General features: G+C 39.6%; 1 protein-coding gene across 6 annotated transcripts in view; it reads left to right on the forward strand.

The window, feature by feature from the left end:
- The window catches only part of RFX3 (regulatory factor X3), a 238,008-nt gene that overhangs the window by 208,023 nt on the left and 11,349 nt on the right, over positions 1-18,636 (forward strand). For 5 of the 6 annotated variants that reach the window (XM_058657283.1, XM_058657287.1, XM_058657285.1 and 2 more), the window contains 3 exons: positions 228-377; positions 3,861-4,069; positions 12,528-12,681. In XM_058657283.1, the coding sequence (XP_058513266.1) occupies positions 228-377; positions 3,861-4,069; positions 12,528-12,681 (513 nt within the window). The remainder of the gene's footprint in view (positions 1-227; positions 378-3,860; positions 4,070-12,527; positions 12,682-18,636) is intronic. The other variant, XR_009244434.1, reaches the window with a different exon arrangement.

Raw genomic sequence — 18,636 nt, forward strand, 5'->3', positions numbered from 1 at the left:
AATCTTGACCTCAACCCACTCACAGGAAAAATAATACTTGGTTTAAGAGATTTAAATGCTGTCATTTACAAGTAAACTCTAACCAAGTGAAATTTCAAGTAAGTGTCAAAGGGAAGCATTTAAAATTCGGCAAGGGAGAAAAGATGTAAAGATAATGGTCCTTTCTTGTACTGGAAGGAAAAACAAAATCCACGCCGACACAGCGGCTGCATTGGGTATCCTCACAGGTTGCCGCTGTAAGTGCCTTTGCCCAGACTCTGCGCAGGTACACGTCTCTCAACCACCTGGCCCAGGCAGCTCGAGCCGTGCTGCAGAACACCTCCCAGATCAACCAGATGCTCAACGACCTCAACCGGGTGGACTTCGCCAACGTCCAGGTACTCTGCATTCACACGGCTTCTCCCCCCAACGGGGACTGCTCTGCACCTCTGCCTTGTAGGTAGACTGCCAAGGTGTCTGGTCTTGTAAGGTGATGAGGAATCTTACCCGGCTTTGTGGTGACGATCACCACAAAGGCCAAAAAATTATGTCTGCTACCAGTGGGAGCTTGAGCAAGTTTCATAACTACAAGGAACTCTATTAAACTCCTTGCTCCGAAGCCAGGAGCCAGGAGCTTTTCTGGATCTCCCACGTGGGTAAAGGATCCCAAGGCTTTGGGCTGTCCTGAATTGCTTTCCCAGGCCACAAGCAGGGAGCTGGATGGGAGGTGAAATAGCCAGGATTAGAACCGGCACCCTTATGTGATCCTGACATGTTCAAGGCGAGAACTTTAGCCACTAGACCATTGGGCCAGGCCCTTAATAGGATATTAATAGTAGAATATTGTGTATAATATATGATAGAAGGTGTTATAATAATAGGATATAGTAATATCGTATTAATTTTGAAATGGTGGCTGTCCTACAGAATTAATCATAGTAAGACAGACAAATGTAAGGTTGATATTCTTAGAATAAGCAAAGTGTAGCGTAAAATAGTGAAATTGCATGTAAGTTTTAATATTGTATAGTACTCTAAGAGTTTAAAAGTTTGAAAAAGTTCCTTTCAAGATAGCTATCAATCTATTCACTATTTCATTTTTTCCTAATTATAATCTTTTCCTCATATATTTAAGATAATTTTTCTTTTGTACTCTCGTTGGCTTTCTGGTCTCTTTAATTGTAGCATTCTAATGACATCATTCTCTAGGCACATAAAAGTGTGGTTTTTCTTCTGCATTGTTGACTAAATAGGTTTGGGTGGTCTGAGCTGACAGCCCAACTGTTGTGCATACTTATCTAGGTGTTCAAAAGGCATTTGTATTTGGAAGTTCCTGAAGACTTGTCATTTTGGTTTTAACCTTTTCATGAGTTAAGAACATTTTTAAATGATCATTCTTGAGTTTTTCAATTAAAAAAATATAGTACACTCCATGGTTAGCATGTTTGGTCTAGCTCTCTAACACCAACTTCTAAAAGAATGACGTACATAAGAGTCATACTGACAAACAGGGTGAGTTATCCAAAAAAAGGTGGGGGGTGGAGAAAGTATAACAGCATTTGAAAGCCAGAAAAAATGTGTCAAGGGTTCATTTCTTTGAGTAATGTTTTAGATTAATAACTTTTCCTGCCAAAATCTAATTCCCGAATAAATAATGAGTTTGAATTTCTGGAAAGAAATGAAATGAAATTCTGGCACAGGTGCCTGTAAGATTTTCCTTCCTTTTATCCATGCACAAGCCAGGTTGACCTCCCCACTGTGGTACAGAGATCCAGTCTGGTAATCTGAAGAACTTCCAGAGATCTGTGGTACAGCAGAGTGCGCTGTACAAGGATGAAGATAGCATTTTTTATGTAATTAAAAGGATACTTAGATGTTAATAAAAACACGAAACACTAACTCCCGATGCTTTCTTGATGCTTGAAAAATGTTCCCTGGCTCTCCTCAGGGACGGCCCTTACATTGCTGTAAAAAAAACTTGTAGTCATTAGACAGCATAAATTCAAGATCTTAACCGTTCTTTTAAATAAGTGTGACAGTAAGCAGGGATAAAGTTGCAAGATTACTAACTCCAGCTTTATTCATAATAATAAAATGGAGTAACCAACAGATGTCTTAACTGTATAAACTTGGTGATACAAATAATAATATATTAATGTAATGAAACAAATCCATTCCCTGAAAATTAGGGTAGCTCCACATCTACCTCCATGGAGAAACAGCAATTCATCTCTGAGCTGAATATATAGTTTCATGTATTATTATCCTCTTTTAAGTATTTCTTTATGGATAAGGATAAATATTTTAAACATATACATGTGTAAGCTAGTATAATATAAATATAAATAGATTTATAAAGAGCATAATGTTGCATGTATTACATATAAAGGTACTTCACAAAGTTTGATCAGAAATGAAATTAAAGTATCAATTTACTTTGCTGCAAGAAAGTTTTCAAATAGATGCACATTTTTCATAATAATCATTTTCCATGTTCTTTTAAAAGCACTTTGAATTAATGAATACATATATTTTATGTGACTGTGAAAGCTTTGAGGTTATATACATCAACATGTATCTCTTGTTTTTTATTTTTACTTGTGTTTTCAGGCTTTTTTCCTATAATTACATTTGCATGTTCTTACACTATGTAAATTGATGTTTAGATGGTAACAGCTAGAAGAATTTATGATTAATCGGACAAAAAGAAACAAAGCTAGTGGATCTCAACAACTGAGGTATAGCAGGAACCATAGATTTCCCTGGGGAAATCAAAAGAATTGGGATTGGGATGTTTTGCATTGGAAATGCCTCCAAGTTGAAATGACCCTTGAAGAGATAGAGTCAAGGGAAGAGATGTGGATGGCGATCTGAGATTTATTTGGCTGAATTGCTGAATGGTTTAAACACTCTTGTTACCAGAAACTTGTCTAAAGTTAAACGTAAGAAAACTAAGGTCTGCCTAGACCAGATTAATTGCATGACATCCATTTGGTTGATCAAGGCTTAGATTAAAAACCTGGTACTCTGATTTGCAATCAGATATTACCAAATAGTTATTTGTTGACTTGATTCTTTTTACCTTAAAATAAAATGGCACTTGGAACCATTATAAAATTTATGGCACCCACTGGAAAGTAGATCTGAAAGTCACTGTTTTCATAGCAGACCTTTTAGAATCAGGAGGAAAATTGCAGTCATCACATTTCTTGGCAGATAGTACATCTCCATTTTCTCAAAAGAGTTTTTGTTATTGCTGGTGCTCTTGTTTTAAGTTCTGTGAATTAGTTTGCATTCATAGCCTTGCCTTGAAAGTCCTTGAAATTTTCGTGCCCAATCCGTAAACTCCTACAGTATATTCTTCTACCTAGTTCCATTCAGAACTCATTTCTGTTCTAAAATTGAGAGGTCATTTTTGGCCAGTTGAGTTTATTTAGCCATCTGACCTACCTGAAGGAGTCTTCTCCAAAGAATTTGTTTGCAAGTTTTGGTCAAGTGGGGATGGGGAACGGCCTTTAGAGGCAATGTCAAAAACTGAGAAGGATAGAAGACTACATCCTCTAAGTTCGTACTCCAACTTTTGTAAGGTAAATCATCCATTTTAGTCTTTCACACAGACTAGCTAATGCAGGAAAACCAGGTCAGACTTCTAATCCTGCCACATTTTCACAGGACAGAGTGAGAACAGAGAAATAGTAAGACCTTACAGCTGACAAAGGTGCTTGCTTAACAGCTGACAGAGAGTTGATCGTTTTCTCAAGTCATTTGCACCAGTTCAAGCTGCTGTTGTAATTGGCCATGTGCACATTAGTTCTTGGAGCTGACATTCGAAGAGGAGATGCTGAGTTGAACTCTGCTTTGCTTTTTGTGTACCGTCCCAGGAACAGGCTTCCTGGGTGTGTCAGTGTGACGACAACATGGTTCAGAGACTAGAAACAGACTTCAAGATGACGCTTCAGCAGCAGAGCACTCTGGAGCAGTGGGCTGCGTGGCTTGACAATGTGATGATGCAAGCATTGAAACCCTACGAAGGAAGACCCAGTTTTCCAAAAGCTGCCAGGCAATTTCTGCTAAAATGGTCTTTCTACAGGTATTGTCTTAATTTTTCCTGAGATTCCTTCTTGAGTTGTCTGTAACAGTGAGTGTGCCTTTGTGATAGAAACAAAAAAATCCATGAAGAATTTCATTTGTGAGGACCCCCTTGTTTTAACTATCTTCAAGCAAGCTCAGTAAATGCATGGCTTGGACATGAATCCAGAATTTTAGAGGAATAAATTTGGCTGGAATTGGACATGCTGTTGTAAGAGCTCTAGAAGTTCTCAAAGTTTGAACACCTAGGATTCCAGTGTAGATAATATATTCACAATGGTGTCTAGAGGCCTACAGTCCTTCCTGAGGCAGCTGACAGTGGTTAGACTTCTCCCTGGGGTCTTTGTGTCATGTTTCTTTGGTTCTGTTTTCCCTTGATCCGCAAGTCATCAGCCCTACCCCAGTCGCATCACTACCACTTGGGAATGTGTGGGGAATGCAGTATTAGGCCCTCGTCCTAAACCTACACAAATCAGAGTCTGTGTAGATCCAGCAGCCTATGTTTGAAAGTGCCCAAGGTCATTCCAAAGGACGTTCAAAACTGTCGAGGTAATTTATTTTGAATTCCAAGCGTTTGCTAACATTGCTGTACATTGGAATTCATGCAAAAAAGAAAGGAAGGAAGGAATGGAGGGAGGGAAGAAACGAAGGAGGCAGGACGGGGAGAGGAGAGAAAAGGAAGGGAAATGACAAAGGGGAAAGGAAAGGAAAGGGATACAAAAAAAGGGAAAGGAAAGAAAGTCATATTGCCTTCTGAGACCTGTACTCTGTTGCAAGACTTGAAAATAACATTTATTAGCAGTGGAGGTCAGCATTTATAACACACACACACACACACACACACACACAAAATGGGTTGGCTGATGAAATTGTTTTCATAAGTTACATAAATACTTTGTTTTCAAAGGTTTATTTATTTAAAAGGCAGAGAGCGAGAGAGAGAGAGAGAAAGATATCTTCTTTTGTATAGTTTCTTTAGTGCCTTGACAGCAAGATCTGGTCCAAGCTACAGCCAGGAAGGAGCTCTGGTCTCTCACATGGGTTGATGGTATTTGGGCCATCTTCCACTGCTTCGCTCCATCTGAACTGGAGCAGTTGGCCATCCAGTCTGGAATGCCAGCATCAAAATCACCAGCTTATCCTGCTGAACTGCAATGCCAGTTCCTGCATTTTGTCTTTTAGCACGAGTTATTTGTTCTTGTGAAAGTTTGTTTTGCTTCTTTAGTGAAAGGTAGTCCCACTGACTTGGGCCTAAAAGCCATTGCCTCTTTAAAGTGTAAATAACACCTGCTTAATGATACAAACCATCTTGCAAATGTGCATAGGCTGTGGCTGCAGGACATATCCATGACTCTCACTGTGGTCAGCATGTGGATGCCAGTGGTGATGCCAAAGGTGACTGTGAGAACAGATGACCTAAAGAATTCGTGGGCTAGAAGTACCTGTGATCCCAGGACAGCAGAATATAGGATATCCACCTGTTTTCACCACATTGGTGATGACAGAACCAGAGCTCTTTGGATTGTGATGCCAGTTGCTTTGATGTTTACTCTAAATGACTTTGTTACTCCAATGACTTGCCACAATCTTTTAAAAATTTTTTGAAGGATTTATATATGTATTTGAAAGGCAGAGTTACACAGAGTAGAAGGGAGGGAGGGAGAGAGAGAGAAATCTTCTATCCACTGGTACACTCAGCAAATAGCCACAATGGCCATTGATGGGCCAGGCTAAAGCCAGGAGCCAGGAGCTTCATCTGGGTCTCCTGTTTGGATGCAGGAGCCCAGGGCCTTGTGCCATTCTTTGCTGCCTTGTTAGGTACGTTAGCATGGAGCTGGATCTGAAGGGGAGCAGCCAGGATGTGAACTGGTACCCATATGGGAATCTGTTGCTGTAGGCTGCAGCTTAACCTGATACACCAAAGCAGTGGCCCCTGATTCTTATTTCTTAACTGAAGTGGAGGTAGTAGATGAACTATACCTGTTAGATTATCCTTATGTCCTAAAGTTAGTTTTCTTGTGTCTATCCAAGTCAAATGCACTAAGAGAAAACCTGCTAATTTTGAGTACTGATGTAATTCCACATGTCTGCTTCTTATCTTGAATACTCTGTTCGCTCTTGTGAATTGGGAAGCATACTAAGACATTCTCTGACTCTTTGACCCACTTGTAGGATACAGGTGGCTGCCAATGCCCAGTGCTAGGTTTGGATGTGGGTGTTAACAGGAAATTTTAATCACTGATTGACACTTGAGGAAGGTTTGGGAAGAAGTGTCAACGTGCTGTCAAAGAATATGCACCAACAGTACTAACAATGCCCGTGTTCACAATTTTAACTTGGGAGCAGATTTCAGATGTTTTCCGATTCACTTGGAAGTCAGCATTTTATTCATCAGTTTTCCTCCAGAAAATGATACACATGGCATGGGGCATGCATTCCAGGAGTGATGGCTAGAGTGGCAGTAATGCTTTGCACAAACATGGATGCCCGCAGGTCAAGTCCATCCTGGGCATCAGAAAAAGCAATTGTTTATCGTTTTCCTTCTGCAATTTTCATGCATTGTCAATGTCAACCTGGCCCTCGTTCCTTCCCCTAGTTTTTTTATATGGGGTTGATCTGTTTTTGGAAAAGGCACCCCTTTAGCCTTCTGTGTGTGGGGGTACATTGCAGATTTCTTAAAAGAGAAAATTACTTGAGGTGGTGTTCTCTCCGTATCCACAACCCCATCTCATCACACTTGCCTGCCCTCTGTCCTCCCCGAGCCGGGGATAATTGGCTTGTTATTATTAGACACCATTATGGTTATTGTTTTCATTTCAAAAAGACTCGAAGGCGTGCAGTCCTGGTCTGCTGGAGGAAAGACACATGCATGCAGATGCGTCCCTCCTGCTGGTAGACAAAGTCGGTAGCAGAGATGGAAGGCCCTTTAATATCTGAGCTGGTTGTCACGGAGGCAGAAGACCGTATTGAGTATTGGAAACTGTAGTCACAGCATATCAGAAAAAGCAGAAACACATTAATTTTTAAAAATAGTGTTGGCATTGTAAATGCCAAAAATCTGTAAACTTTATAGCCGCCATTGTAAATTTGGCAGTCACATGCAGACCCTTCATTTTCTAGAATCAATTAATCTCCTAATTTCTAAAAGTCTGTGTATGAATTTATGTGCTCAGAAAGCTGGAAATCTCCTGGCAAAGAACCTGAATGGCCGCTGTTGACACACACTGGCCAAACCAGGGGCCTTTCCTCACCTGCTCTGATACTGAATGGCTGATGTCGGCCCCTTAGGAAGCAGGAAAAACAAGCCACTGCCTTTGGCAGACGGAAATGACACGGTGTATGGGCCATTTCTCCACTCGGTTGGTGTGGGTAACAGGAAGGCACATTCCTCAACCAAACATCACATTTTTAAAGGACAAAAAGCACTCCTGAACAGGATGTGGACACGGAAGCGAGTCTGCCTATATCCTGACAATATGTGAATCTTCCAGAAATTAATACTGCGAACTGTGAGCACTGTTGAGAGAGAGTTCACAAAGGGGTCACAGGTGTGTTGTTTTCACGTCCCTTCTGAGGAAGGATGTGACACACCTCAGGCAAAGACACAGATTGTGCGGCTTCACGGTGTGTGTTGCAGTTCCCACACCTCAAGCTGCCATGCTAAATACACAAACGTACTTCTCATCCATTATCAAATAATTAATGTTTACAACTGATTTTAAAAGGGGTTGAGTTCATGGTAACTTAGCAACACGAAATTCAATGGAGTCAGTTTTTCAGTAATCTTCCAGAAGTCTGGATTGGACAGTAGAGTTGTAATTAAACTGTTAATTGTGTCATGTAGGGCAGAGGTTCTGTGTAGAGCAAATAAGGTACACATTGCATTGATGATACAATTCAGCTGGTTTTTTTCTAAACATACAAGAATTATTTCATGATACGTTTGTCACTGCTTTTAAAAAAATGACTGGGTATGAAAATTGAAAGCCAGCAGATGTTTGAAGGGATTTCTGATGGAATTTGCTAATGCTTATTTATTTTTATTCTAAAATATAGTGATTGCCTCATCATCCAGAAGTTTCCAAAACACCTAAGTGCAGCCCCTGAGTCTTCAGATGACACACGGGGCATTGCACGGTCCACCGGCTAGTGACCTGCAGAGCCTGCCCCACACTGTTCTGTTTGCCCACCACATGAGCCCCCAGGCTGTCCTGCAGCAACACACCTCATCACACGGAGTCTCGGAACCAAACTTAGAGAATTTATAACTGTCTGACTCTGGGTTTTAAATCTGGTTGGGTCTTTGCCATTTTTCCAGCTAGAGTTCTTTTTGAACCAAACTTTTGAGCGACTTGTCATAGAGCAAAACTCTGGAACACAATGAATAAAAAGATAACTGTATTTGAATTAAGATAATGTAATAAATTGATACTGTGTTTCAGTATTGATATCAGAGAAATGCTCATTATAAACATCCATCTTAGCAGTTCATATGATTTCAGGGTTATTATAGTCCAAGGGAAATATAAAGGCTCAAATTTCAGTTAAGAATTATATAAATAACATAGCTCCTGTGGTATTTAACATGTGCATAGATTTATTGAGATTCAGCTGATCCAAGGTTGCTTTTAAAACAAAACTGTGTTTTTTAATCTATGAAATTCGAGTGTACTTACAGAAGAAAAACGTATAATATGCAAAAACTATACAATGAATCAACTGAACGCATTCATAATATTACTATTCATAAGTAACCATGGTAAAATATATTCTTTTATTGTTTATTGGAATTCAGTTTGCAGGTATAGATTATTAGCTTCCTTTTTATAAATACGTTAAGTGATGTTAAGCGGCAAATGGTGAGGCTGGCATCGTGTTTTGTTAGTAAAGTTGCCAGTTCACGTCCTGGCTGCTCCACTTCTCATTCCGCCCCCTGCTGGAGGCCTGGGGGAATTGGCAGAAGATGAGCTAAATGTTTGTGCTACTGTTGCCCATCTGGGAGACCAAACTGAGCTCCTGGCACCCAGATTGTGCCTGACCTAGTACTGGCCATTGTGCACGTCCAGGGAGTAGCGAAACAACACATGGAAGATCTCTCTCTCTCTATGTCTCTCTCTAACTCTTTCAAAATAAATAAATCTTTTAAAACTACATATTCAAAGTAACTAATGGAGGTTTGCACAGTAGCTCAGTGGGGATAAATTACTTCTTGGGATGCCCACATCCATGAACTTCTGCTCCTGATGTGGCTTCCTGCCCGTGGGCCCGTGGGGCAGCACATGATGGCTCGAGGACTGATCTTCCACGCATGTGCAACGCCCGGATGACGTGCTGTGACTTCACCCAGCCAGCCCTTGCTGTTGCAGGCATTTCAGTAGCGAACCAGCAGCAAATAGAAGACCTCTTTCCCTCTTTCTTTCTCTCTCTCTCTCCCTTCCCCCCTCTCTCTCCACTTGTTTTTCTCTGTCTTTCTAATAAACAATGAATAAATAACATTTTTTATAAAGAGACGAATGCTGCTTAAAGAAGCATGCTCTGAGTGCTAATACATTATCGAATATCACTACTTAGGGCTGAGTTGTTTTGTGTGTATGGAGTTTCTATCATAAATGCACTCATATATTTTGCTTCTTTAACTTGTCATGTTAGAACATGGGTACTGTTTCTTGGTATAACTTGTATCTTTACCTCATTTTTTGGAAAATCAGCATAGGGGCTCATGTTGTGCTTCTGGTTAAGCAGTGGCTTGCAAAACCAGCATTGCAGGTCAGAGCACTGGTTGCGGTTCTGACTGGCCCCCTTCTCGTCCAGCATTCTTGCTAATGTCCCAGAGGAAGGCAGCAGAAGCTGACACGGGCTTATGGGTCCCTGCCATCCATGTAGGAGACCTAGAAGGAGTTCTAGCTGCTGCCTTCACACTGTCCAGGAATGAAGGGCCATTTGGAGAGTGAGCCAGGAAATGAAGGTTTCCCTGTCTCTCCTTCTCTGTCACTTGCCCTTTCCAAGAAGTAAATCTCTCGTTAAAAGAAGAGGCAATTGCATCAAATCCCATAAATAAATGGATCATAATTCATCTTCCTTCTTACTAATAAATGTTTAGCTTTTCTGCTTTCTCACTGCTATAAATATCACTGTAGCCAAAACTGTCTTTGTACATCCGTACAAATTTATTGATTTAGGATTTTTGGATCATAGGCTTTGACATCTTAGGTTTTGACAAATATTGACAAGTTCTCCAGCAAAATTTCTCAATGTTATTCTTACACAGATGAGACAATTGGAGAGTTCTTTTCCCAGACCACTCTAAGTACTTTCATCTCTTACAGTAACATATGTAACATGTGGCATCTCGCTTGACTTTGCTTTAATTTCAAATTCAACGAATAATACAGTTCTATATTTGTTAGCCATTTTCCCCTGCAAACTCTTTGTGGAAATCCTTTCAAGAAGTGCTTTCCCTTCTTCAATAATACAGATGCAAGTAGGAAAAAAATATTTTTCTGCTATATACTTCTCAAATTATTTACTTCAATTTTGTATCAATATGAGATAAAATGTAGCATTTTATTGTTTTATTCCTGGTTTTGCTTGTTTTGCATGGAGACTGAGCTTTTCAGTATTCTTCAAGAAACAATTCCCTGGAAATACTGGTTATGAACCTGAAAATGTCAGTAACTCTAATGTATGTAGCGGTACGGTGGAGAGTAGTTTTTTTAAGATCATGCATTAAGAACATCCATATCTGCCTCACTTCTCGGCCTTTTGGCTAAGATCAAGTGTAAGAACATCCGTATCTGTAGGAGAATCATTTCAGCACTCACAATGAGTCTGAAGCCACAAAAGAGAAATGTCTGCTCCATCTTAACTAAGCACTTAATGTACACTGTGAGCATAACTTTTGTAGTTTCTGAGTATGACTGCAGAACTGGCAGGATTTAATTTTTTGCATATATCACCTTGTATATCAAAAAAATTTGTTCTTTACCACATCCTAGCATCCTTAGGATATGATTTTCTTCCTTAAGTCAAGGAATTTCACCTTTTAGCTCAATGTGGCATGCTTCCTGACTTCACTTTGGTATATCCACAGCGCTACTATCACTACTCTTGCAAGTCAAGGACATTATCTGTTAAAATGAAAACCACGTGACACAAGGTCTAGAGTAGCTTGACAGTTGATCAGATAAGCAAGGTGCTCACCTAGTGTCCTGTTGGGCATGGATGCATGGGGCAGAGGGATGACTCACAAGCTATTAGATAATAGGACAAAGCAGGATGGCATCAGATTTGATGATGTTCTTCAGAACAGCGTTCAGTCTAAACCTTAGGAGTCATAGATTGGTGGAGTTTTCAATTAAGTATTTTTGGACTGCAGTTGAGCATGGAAACTGAAAATAGGAATAACATGCAACTATTATGCATTATCTTATCTGACCCCTAAGCTAATCTCTGTACTTTAAAAAAGATAATGTGATCAGGAATTGTAACAACACGTTATAATAACCTTGATCTCTGCAGCTCCAAACCTGTGCTTTTTTCTTTAATAGAAGTATGTCCGTAGATATGGAGGGCTTCCACCATCATCCGTTCTTGATGCCATAAGCAAAGACGTATGACAAAAGAAGTCATTTCTCTTACTTTGTGTTACTGTCACAATCACTTATATTTGAGGTGTGTTCATGAGTGGGTTTCATTTCCCTTTAGTTCATTTTGTCCTTGAAATTATAAAGGAAGTTAAAACACTGCTTTCATTTTAACCTAAGAAGAAATGTAATTTCAGGAAAATAATCCTTTGGAGGATGGCAGTCAGTTAATAAAGAGCCCTGCATTTTAAATGTGTAGGGATGGTCTGTCACGAGCCAAGTTAAGTGTATGAAATGTGATGTACTCATTGTAGTACGCATCTCTACTCCCAAATAACGGTAGAACTGCCAGTGGAATGTTTAAATATACCTTCACAGTGTGGTACTGGATTTTCTGCTTTGTCTATACCTACCATGTCACGTTGCATTTAAAGAGCTGAAAGGTAAACTTGTGGCTTTGACTGAGGGACTCTAACCTGTGATGATTCAGGGGAAAACTTGGAAAGAGGGAGGAACCCCTGTCCCTACAAAATTGCATCATAGGAAGTCATAATAAAAGAAAAAAAATTGTGCTGTATTAATAGCCTGCATTTCAACAAGTTTGACAATGAAGTAGGAAACAGAGTATAGTCTTTTGTTTTTCCGGTTGCCTGACATTTTCCAATTCTGCATTTCAAAGTAAGTGTTGAGAATATTAGCCTAGACATTTGAACGTCATTTCTTCCTTCTAAGAATGGAATGACTATTTTGGTGTTCACAGTTAGCGATCTCTTGAAAGAGGTCACCTTTTCCAGCTTATTGTAAGAGGACGAACAGGTTGAACTCTGACCCTTGACACTAATTTTCTGCCTCTGTACATGTTTTCTCTTGGTACAGCTCAATGGTTATTCGGGACTTAACCTTACGCAGTGCCGCTAGCTTTGGCTCCTTCCACCTTATCCGTCTACTCTACGATGAATACATGTTCTACTTGGTAGAACATCGTGTTGCTCAGGCAACTGGAGAGACACCTATAGCAGTCATGGGCGAGGTAAGAGAGGCGAGAAGAGCCATGACCTACTGGAATTGGTACAAGGAGACTCAGTTGTGCTGCAGTCTGAAGATAGTACTGATTCAAACAGCAGAGGACCCCAGAGTCAGGGGTTGGGCTGTGGAGTTAGCATAAGGACCCTTAAATCTCTCAGTTTATAATGTATATTCTTCAATGATTTCAAAATTGAAGATTGAATCATGTAAAAGTTTATGAGACATTTGTGTGTTTTTAGATGGATTTATGTAAAACTCTAGCGAGGCAATGCATAATAACAGAAAAAAAGTTCCTCTTGAGTAGGAAATAAGAAAGGTTTTTCCTTCTGATAAGTCTAGAGGATAGGAATGAAAAGGAGAAGGTTGCATATGTGTTTTCTAGATTATTTGTCCCAGTTCCCAAAAGCAGAATGAATGATTCTGCTTTAGAAGGCTAATGATCATGACAGCTGTGTGTCAGCTGTTTGCCATATATATGCCAGACACAATTCTAAGTTCTGGATAGATAGTAAGGCATTTAACAATTTCAGTTCTTTGGGATATTCTCTACTTTCTCTTGTTGTATAGATGACAGATAGATTGTCAGCCTGCTAGTCATTGATGGAAAACTTGTCCAAGCACCATCTTTCAAGCCATTGCTTTTAACCACTAACTAACTGAGAAAAACAAGTCTTTTTTTCAGAATTTCTGAATAGTAATCAACTGTGCCCAAGTGTGGGCACTGTATCATTCTGCTGTATTGGGCTCATTTTATACCCTTGCTGGATTGTATCACATTCGATAATCTTACACAAGGCCCGATACAATAAGGAAGGCATGTTATTCGAACTTGTATTTGAACTTACTTAAATTTTTAAAAACAGTAGAAGTAAGTATTACTAGATACTTTTTTCTAGCATAATAGAAATATCAAAGTTTAAATTAAAATATGTTAAAATATTTCAAGAACCTCTATAAGTGTTCTGCTGTAAATCAGATGCATGCTGAAGTTACTCAGAATGTCAGTTGAAATATTCCTTTTTCTTCACAGCTCCTTTGGTGCGTGCGATCTGTATGTCACCATATGAGATCCTACATTGGTGATTGTGCTCAGTCATGCCAAATGTGTGTGTGTGTGTGTGTGTGTGTGTGTGTGTGTGTGTGTGTGTGACATCCTAAGTCGCTAAAACCCTTTAAATTATAGACAATACCTTCTGATCAAAACAGGATGTGATAGATTTAACTTCCCTTTGCTTTCTCACTCTTTAATTGTTCAGCTGTCCTACTGTTTAATCTTTTTTTTTTAAATGCCCAATTGGCCTGTTATTAGTGCCCTAACATTTCTCAGCCCAGGGTTTAACACTGCTGGGGTAGACATGCCATTTAGTACGTTTTACATCAACTTGATGATGTATGTTTTACATCAGATTTACTTAGTACATTTACATCAACTTGATTCGTTTCTGAGCCCCTTTGATAGAATGAACAGGGTAATTATGACAGGGTCTCCTGTGAGTAACGTGTGGCTAATCCAGATGAATGGCCTTGCTTCCCTGGCATCTCCGGGGAACAGAGCAGTGGACAAGAGCCAGTCACACAGTATAAAGCTTTAGCAACATCCTTGTGTGCTTGAATAGGCAGTGTCAGGTCAGAATGAATGGGCTTTGTGGTCAGTACAGCCAACTCAGTATCTTAAGTGTTTATTATTATTATTATTATTATTAGCACACATAAACAATGTAAATATGAACATTATAGAATATCATGAGGCAAAGATGCATGAATAACATCTAAATGAAAATATGAGTTTTAAAATGCCATCAGTAAGATAAAAAAGACTAAGCATACTTATTAACCGAGTTTATAAGAAAATCCCTTGAGTTGCTGTACTGATCTGTTAGTCACCCTATAAGACAAATTAAGTCTGATTGTATGGGGTTGATCTTCCCATATAATATTAGTGTCTCAGACACCTCTTCACTGTCTTAGACTTGTTGACCATGATCATATTGTGTCTATTGTTCCTTGATTCTTGGGGAAAAGGAAAAATCAAGGGAGAGAAAGGAAATGTTTCCCTGTACCTCTTATATAGGTTATTCTCTTGGCCCCTTAAACAATTACCCTTTCCAAACACCAAATCCAGTAGTGCCTGGGAGCAACGTATCATGTCAAAACTCCATTGAAATCCATAGAAGTCACCATGATCTTAAGCAGCTAATGGTTTTCAATCATGAGTTACAATAAACACTGCAAAAATGATCATTGCTTGACTATTTATTATGAACTCATTATGTACCTAAGGCGATTAAACTTTTGATTGATCCTGTAGTGGCTTTGTCTAAGCAGTTCCACGTTCTTCCCTGCTGAACATGTTACACATGCGACATCATCCTTTCACCACGGCATGTCCTTCTGTTTGGATCCCCGTCTTGAGCAATGTATTCTCCCAGGTTCCCTAGAGTGCAGCCCACATTGTATTATGAAATTACAATACTTTGTTCTTCCCCACATCAATCCCCTTTATGGTTTTTTTTTCTTTAATTGGTTAGGGAACAGTAATAGTCTTCCCCTAGAAGTTCTGCCTTTGCCTAGATGTTAGCTTGCGTCCCCAGCTTTTTCCTTCTTCCATTCTATTTATAGTGACCTGTTATTGTCCTTATTCATTAACTTTTCCTCATCTCTGAACCGCTGTGCTTGTCTAAATGATTCTTTGTACCTGGAACTTTCTGCCCACCTCTCCTGGCCCATCCTAACTCCTACTTCGTGTCTTAAATATCAGCTCCTCAGGGAGACCCAATTCTCCATGCCAGTTTAAGATAATCCTTTTCTCTATGATTTGTGTCTTTATATTTTCAGTCTAGAATTGACACAGTACTAATTTCATGATTCTTTTTATGATTTGTGTAACTGGAAATTTTAATACCTAGAAATAGTACAATGCTTGAAATCACAAGACTTGAATTCTACTTTCAGTTCTGTCAGTTACAATGACATCATCTTGGGAAATTGCATCCGCTTGTGAGAACTCTCATCTCTGAAATTAATACATTCATGTATTTAATAACTGCTTCTTTTTATATGTACCTCCATGCCAGGCACTGTAGTGCTTAGTATTTAATTTTAGATGAACAAAATAGATTTGACCCTGCCTTTAAGAAAGTTTTGGTTTAGTTGGGGGCTACATACTTACTGAATAATCACATAGCTACAAATCCTGTGAAGTGTTATACAGGATTTTTAAAAAGTGGAGTGCTTAAGAGATGAAGCACTTAATCTCACCTGAACATGAAACAGAAGAAAAATATCTTGAGAATCAAAAACTTGCTAAAAGTTAAGTGCTGTATCATGTTAAAGCACAGTCATGATAAATAAATGCTAGGAAATGTACTAGGATTACACTGAAAATGTACGTGTGCATTTGAAAAGGAAAGAATTGCACTAAACATTGAGGTATTTTGCAGGATAAAAGCCATGTTGAAATAGTAATAGCTTGGCAAATTTAAGGAATTCTTACCAAAATTATATTGTAGTTTTTTGTTTGGAATAAATTGTATGAATTTATGAATATTTTTCTAAATAAAGATAGGTCATGTGACAATCACAGAACTAGGTGTTCTGTTTTCCTAAGTTAATATTCATCAACACCTTGCAAAATATATGCTGTTAACCTTATTTCTTCAATAAGGAAAACAGAGGTCAGAAGTTGGCCCAAATCAAAACATAACAAGCAGTGGAACTAATTTGAAAAGCTAATTTGTAAAAGGGTTTTGGAAAAGCAAAGCTAATTTGTGATTTGGATTGTCTCACTCCAAATAGCCACAAGGGTCTACCCTGCCTTTCAGTCATTTACCGTACAAGTTGTCTGTATGGAGTTTCAGATTAAGGACTGTTAATTGTATTAGTTTATTTTGTTTGTACTGTGCAACTCCCCGAAACACACACACACACACACACACACACACACACACACACACACACATTCTTTCTCACACAGTGATAAACCAGTCAAATGCCTGGCATACAAGCTTTCATTATTTTGGTCCAGTACTTCTTTCCTCTGCCATGCTGAGGGTCTCCTGATAGTCCCACCACCCTGCCCCCAGCTACTTTTTTTTTGTTAGAGACGGTTGGAACATACAAACTTCATGGAATGTTATTTGAGGAAAATTATAACTGGAAAGCTAAATCTGACTGAAAACAACAAATTGCAATCTTTAGCTCCTCAGTACCCACCCACAGATCAGACGGAAAGCAAAATTACGTTTTTAGAATTTGAAGTTTGTTTTTAGCTTTAAATCTGTTCCTCCACATTAGCACAGTTTCTGACAACTTTAAGGTAAATCGTGATAAAGGAAGCCCTTGTCCAATCTCATCCTCCAAGTTGAAGAACTGACTTGATGCAAGTTGTGCCGTTTTGTCTATTTCCATGGCTCGTCATTCTGCTCCTCTCCCTCGAGGGCCTCTGCTCATCAGATTCCTCTGCTTGACGCTCTGCTTGCTGGCTGTGGACTGTTAACTTCTCTTCTCAGCTTTGGGGAATGGAGCAACTCTTGCTCATGACTGTGGTCCAAACACTCCACAACAGGTGCTCAAAGAGTACTCACTCACAGAAAGAAGCACAAGGTTTGCAGTGGCGGGACTTGTCACTGGATGGAGTCATTCAGACAGCAGACTGCTGGAGCTCCTGGGCCAAGAAGTCACCTTCTGCCTGGATTGTGCCTGTCAGGGTTTCAGAAAATGCCTGTACCTAGTTGGGTTTCCCCAAGTGATTAGAACACAGCAGTTTTCTTAATGAGTTTCAAATTGGGAAAAGAAATTAAAGATTTCATGACCCACCCAAAGACTACAATGGTCACTGTATCTCACCTCCTGGTTCCCTTCATCAGGACCCAACATTAGGTAATTTTTTTCAGCAAGGGTCCTCAGTCTGAGCTCCCACCAGAGGGCCTGTTGAAGTGTAGAGTCCCTGGTGTAAAGTAAGCATGACAGCTCCACCTACTGGCCTCTGCCACACTCTGTTATCCTCTGACTGTTGGCTTTGCCAGTAACTCCATGGTAGCTTTGCTCTCAAGCCCAAGGGAACATGGCGGTTGCCCACCCTGCTGATAAAAGAACCAGCGCTTGTTTGAGATGGGCAAGTTGCTAAGTGCACAAGAGTTGTTTTCTACATGTGTTTATGTTATCATGGCAGTAAAATGCACTGCATAGATTTTCATGTTACTGAGAGATTGCTACAAAACATGACGCTTGTTTGATGGTACAAGCACATCCAACTTGGTTTGTGTTTGTTGTAAATGTCTTCCCGGTACAAAGAGGACATGATTTCAGTCCTCCACCTCTATTATCTCTCCAATAAATCATTCCAAAAAAAAAAAAACCGAGGTGGTACAATCAAAATTAAGATGTACTCCTCTAATGTAAGATATATAGAGAGATAAAATATATAAAACATACAAATATATGGTATACCTTCCTGTTAGATAATACAGGTAGCTTCAAGAGGAAAAAAATCTTAGGTTAGGAACTGGGTTCTTACTCTTCCACTAATAGTTTTATTTGCATAAAGGATACGTTGCCAGGCACAACCCTAGCATTTACAGAGCCCAGGGTGCCATATGTCTAAATATTTTAGAAGTTATGAATCAAACTATAAATAAAATCTGTTCTACCCACCTACCTCAACAAATACATCTTGATAACAAGACGTAAGGCTTGATATCTTGATAACTTGTAAGGCTGAATTTTAATTTAGAATTTTTCAGACTCCTCCAAGTCGCATGCCGGAAAATAAGGAGATAGGCACAGCCAGCAAATGACCCCACCCCCTGGCTCCTACCCGCTCTTGGCTCTTCTCTATCACTCCCTTTCTTTTCCTCCAGGTACCCGTACCGTCACAGCTGTAGGCAACACAGCCCCATGTCCAGGCTTTGTCTACGTCACCCTTTCCTCTGAAAACTGAACACGAGGAAGGATTGATGCA

Source organism: Ochotona princeps, chromosome 31 (genome assembly GCF_030435755.1).
Source record: "Ochotona princeps isolate mOchPri1 chromosome 31, mOchPri1.hap1, whole genome shotgun sequence".
NCBI lineage: Eukaryota > Metazoa > Chordata > Mammalia > Lagomorpha > Ochotonidae > Ochotona > Ochotona princeps.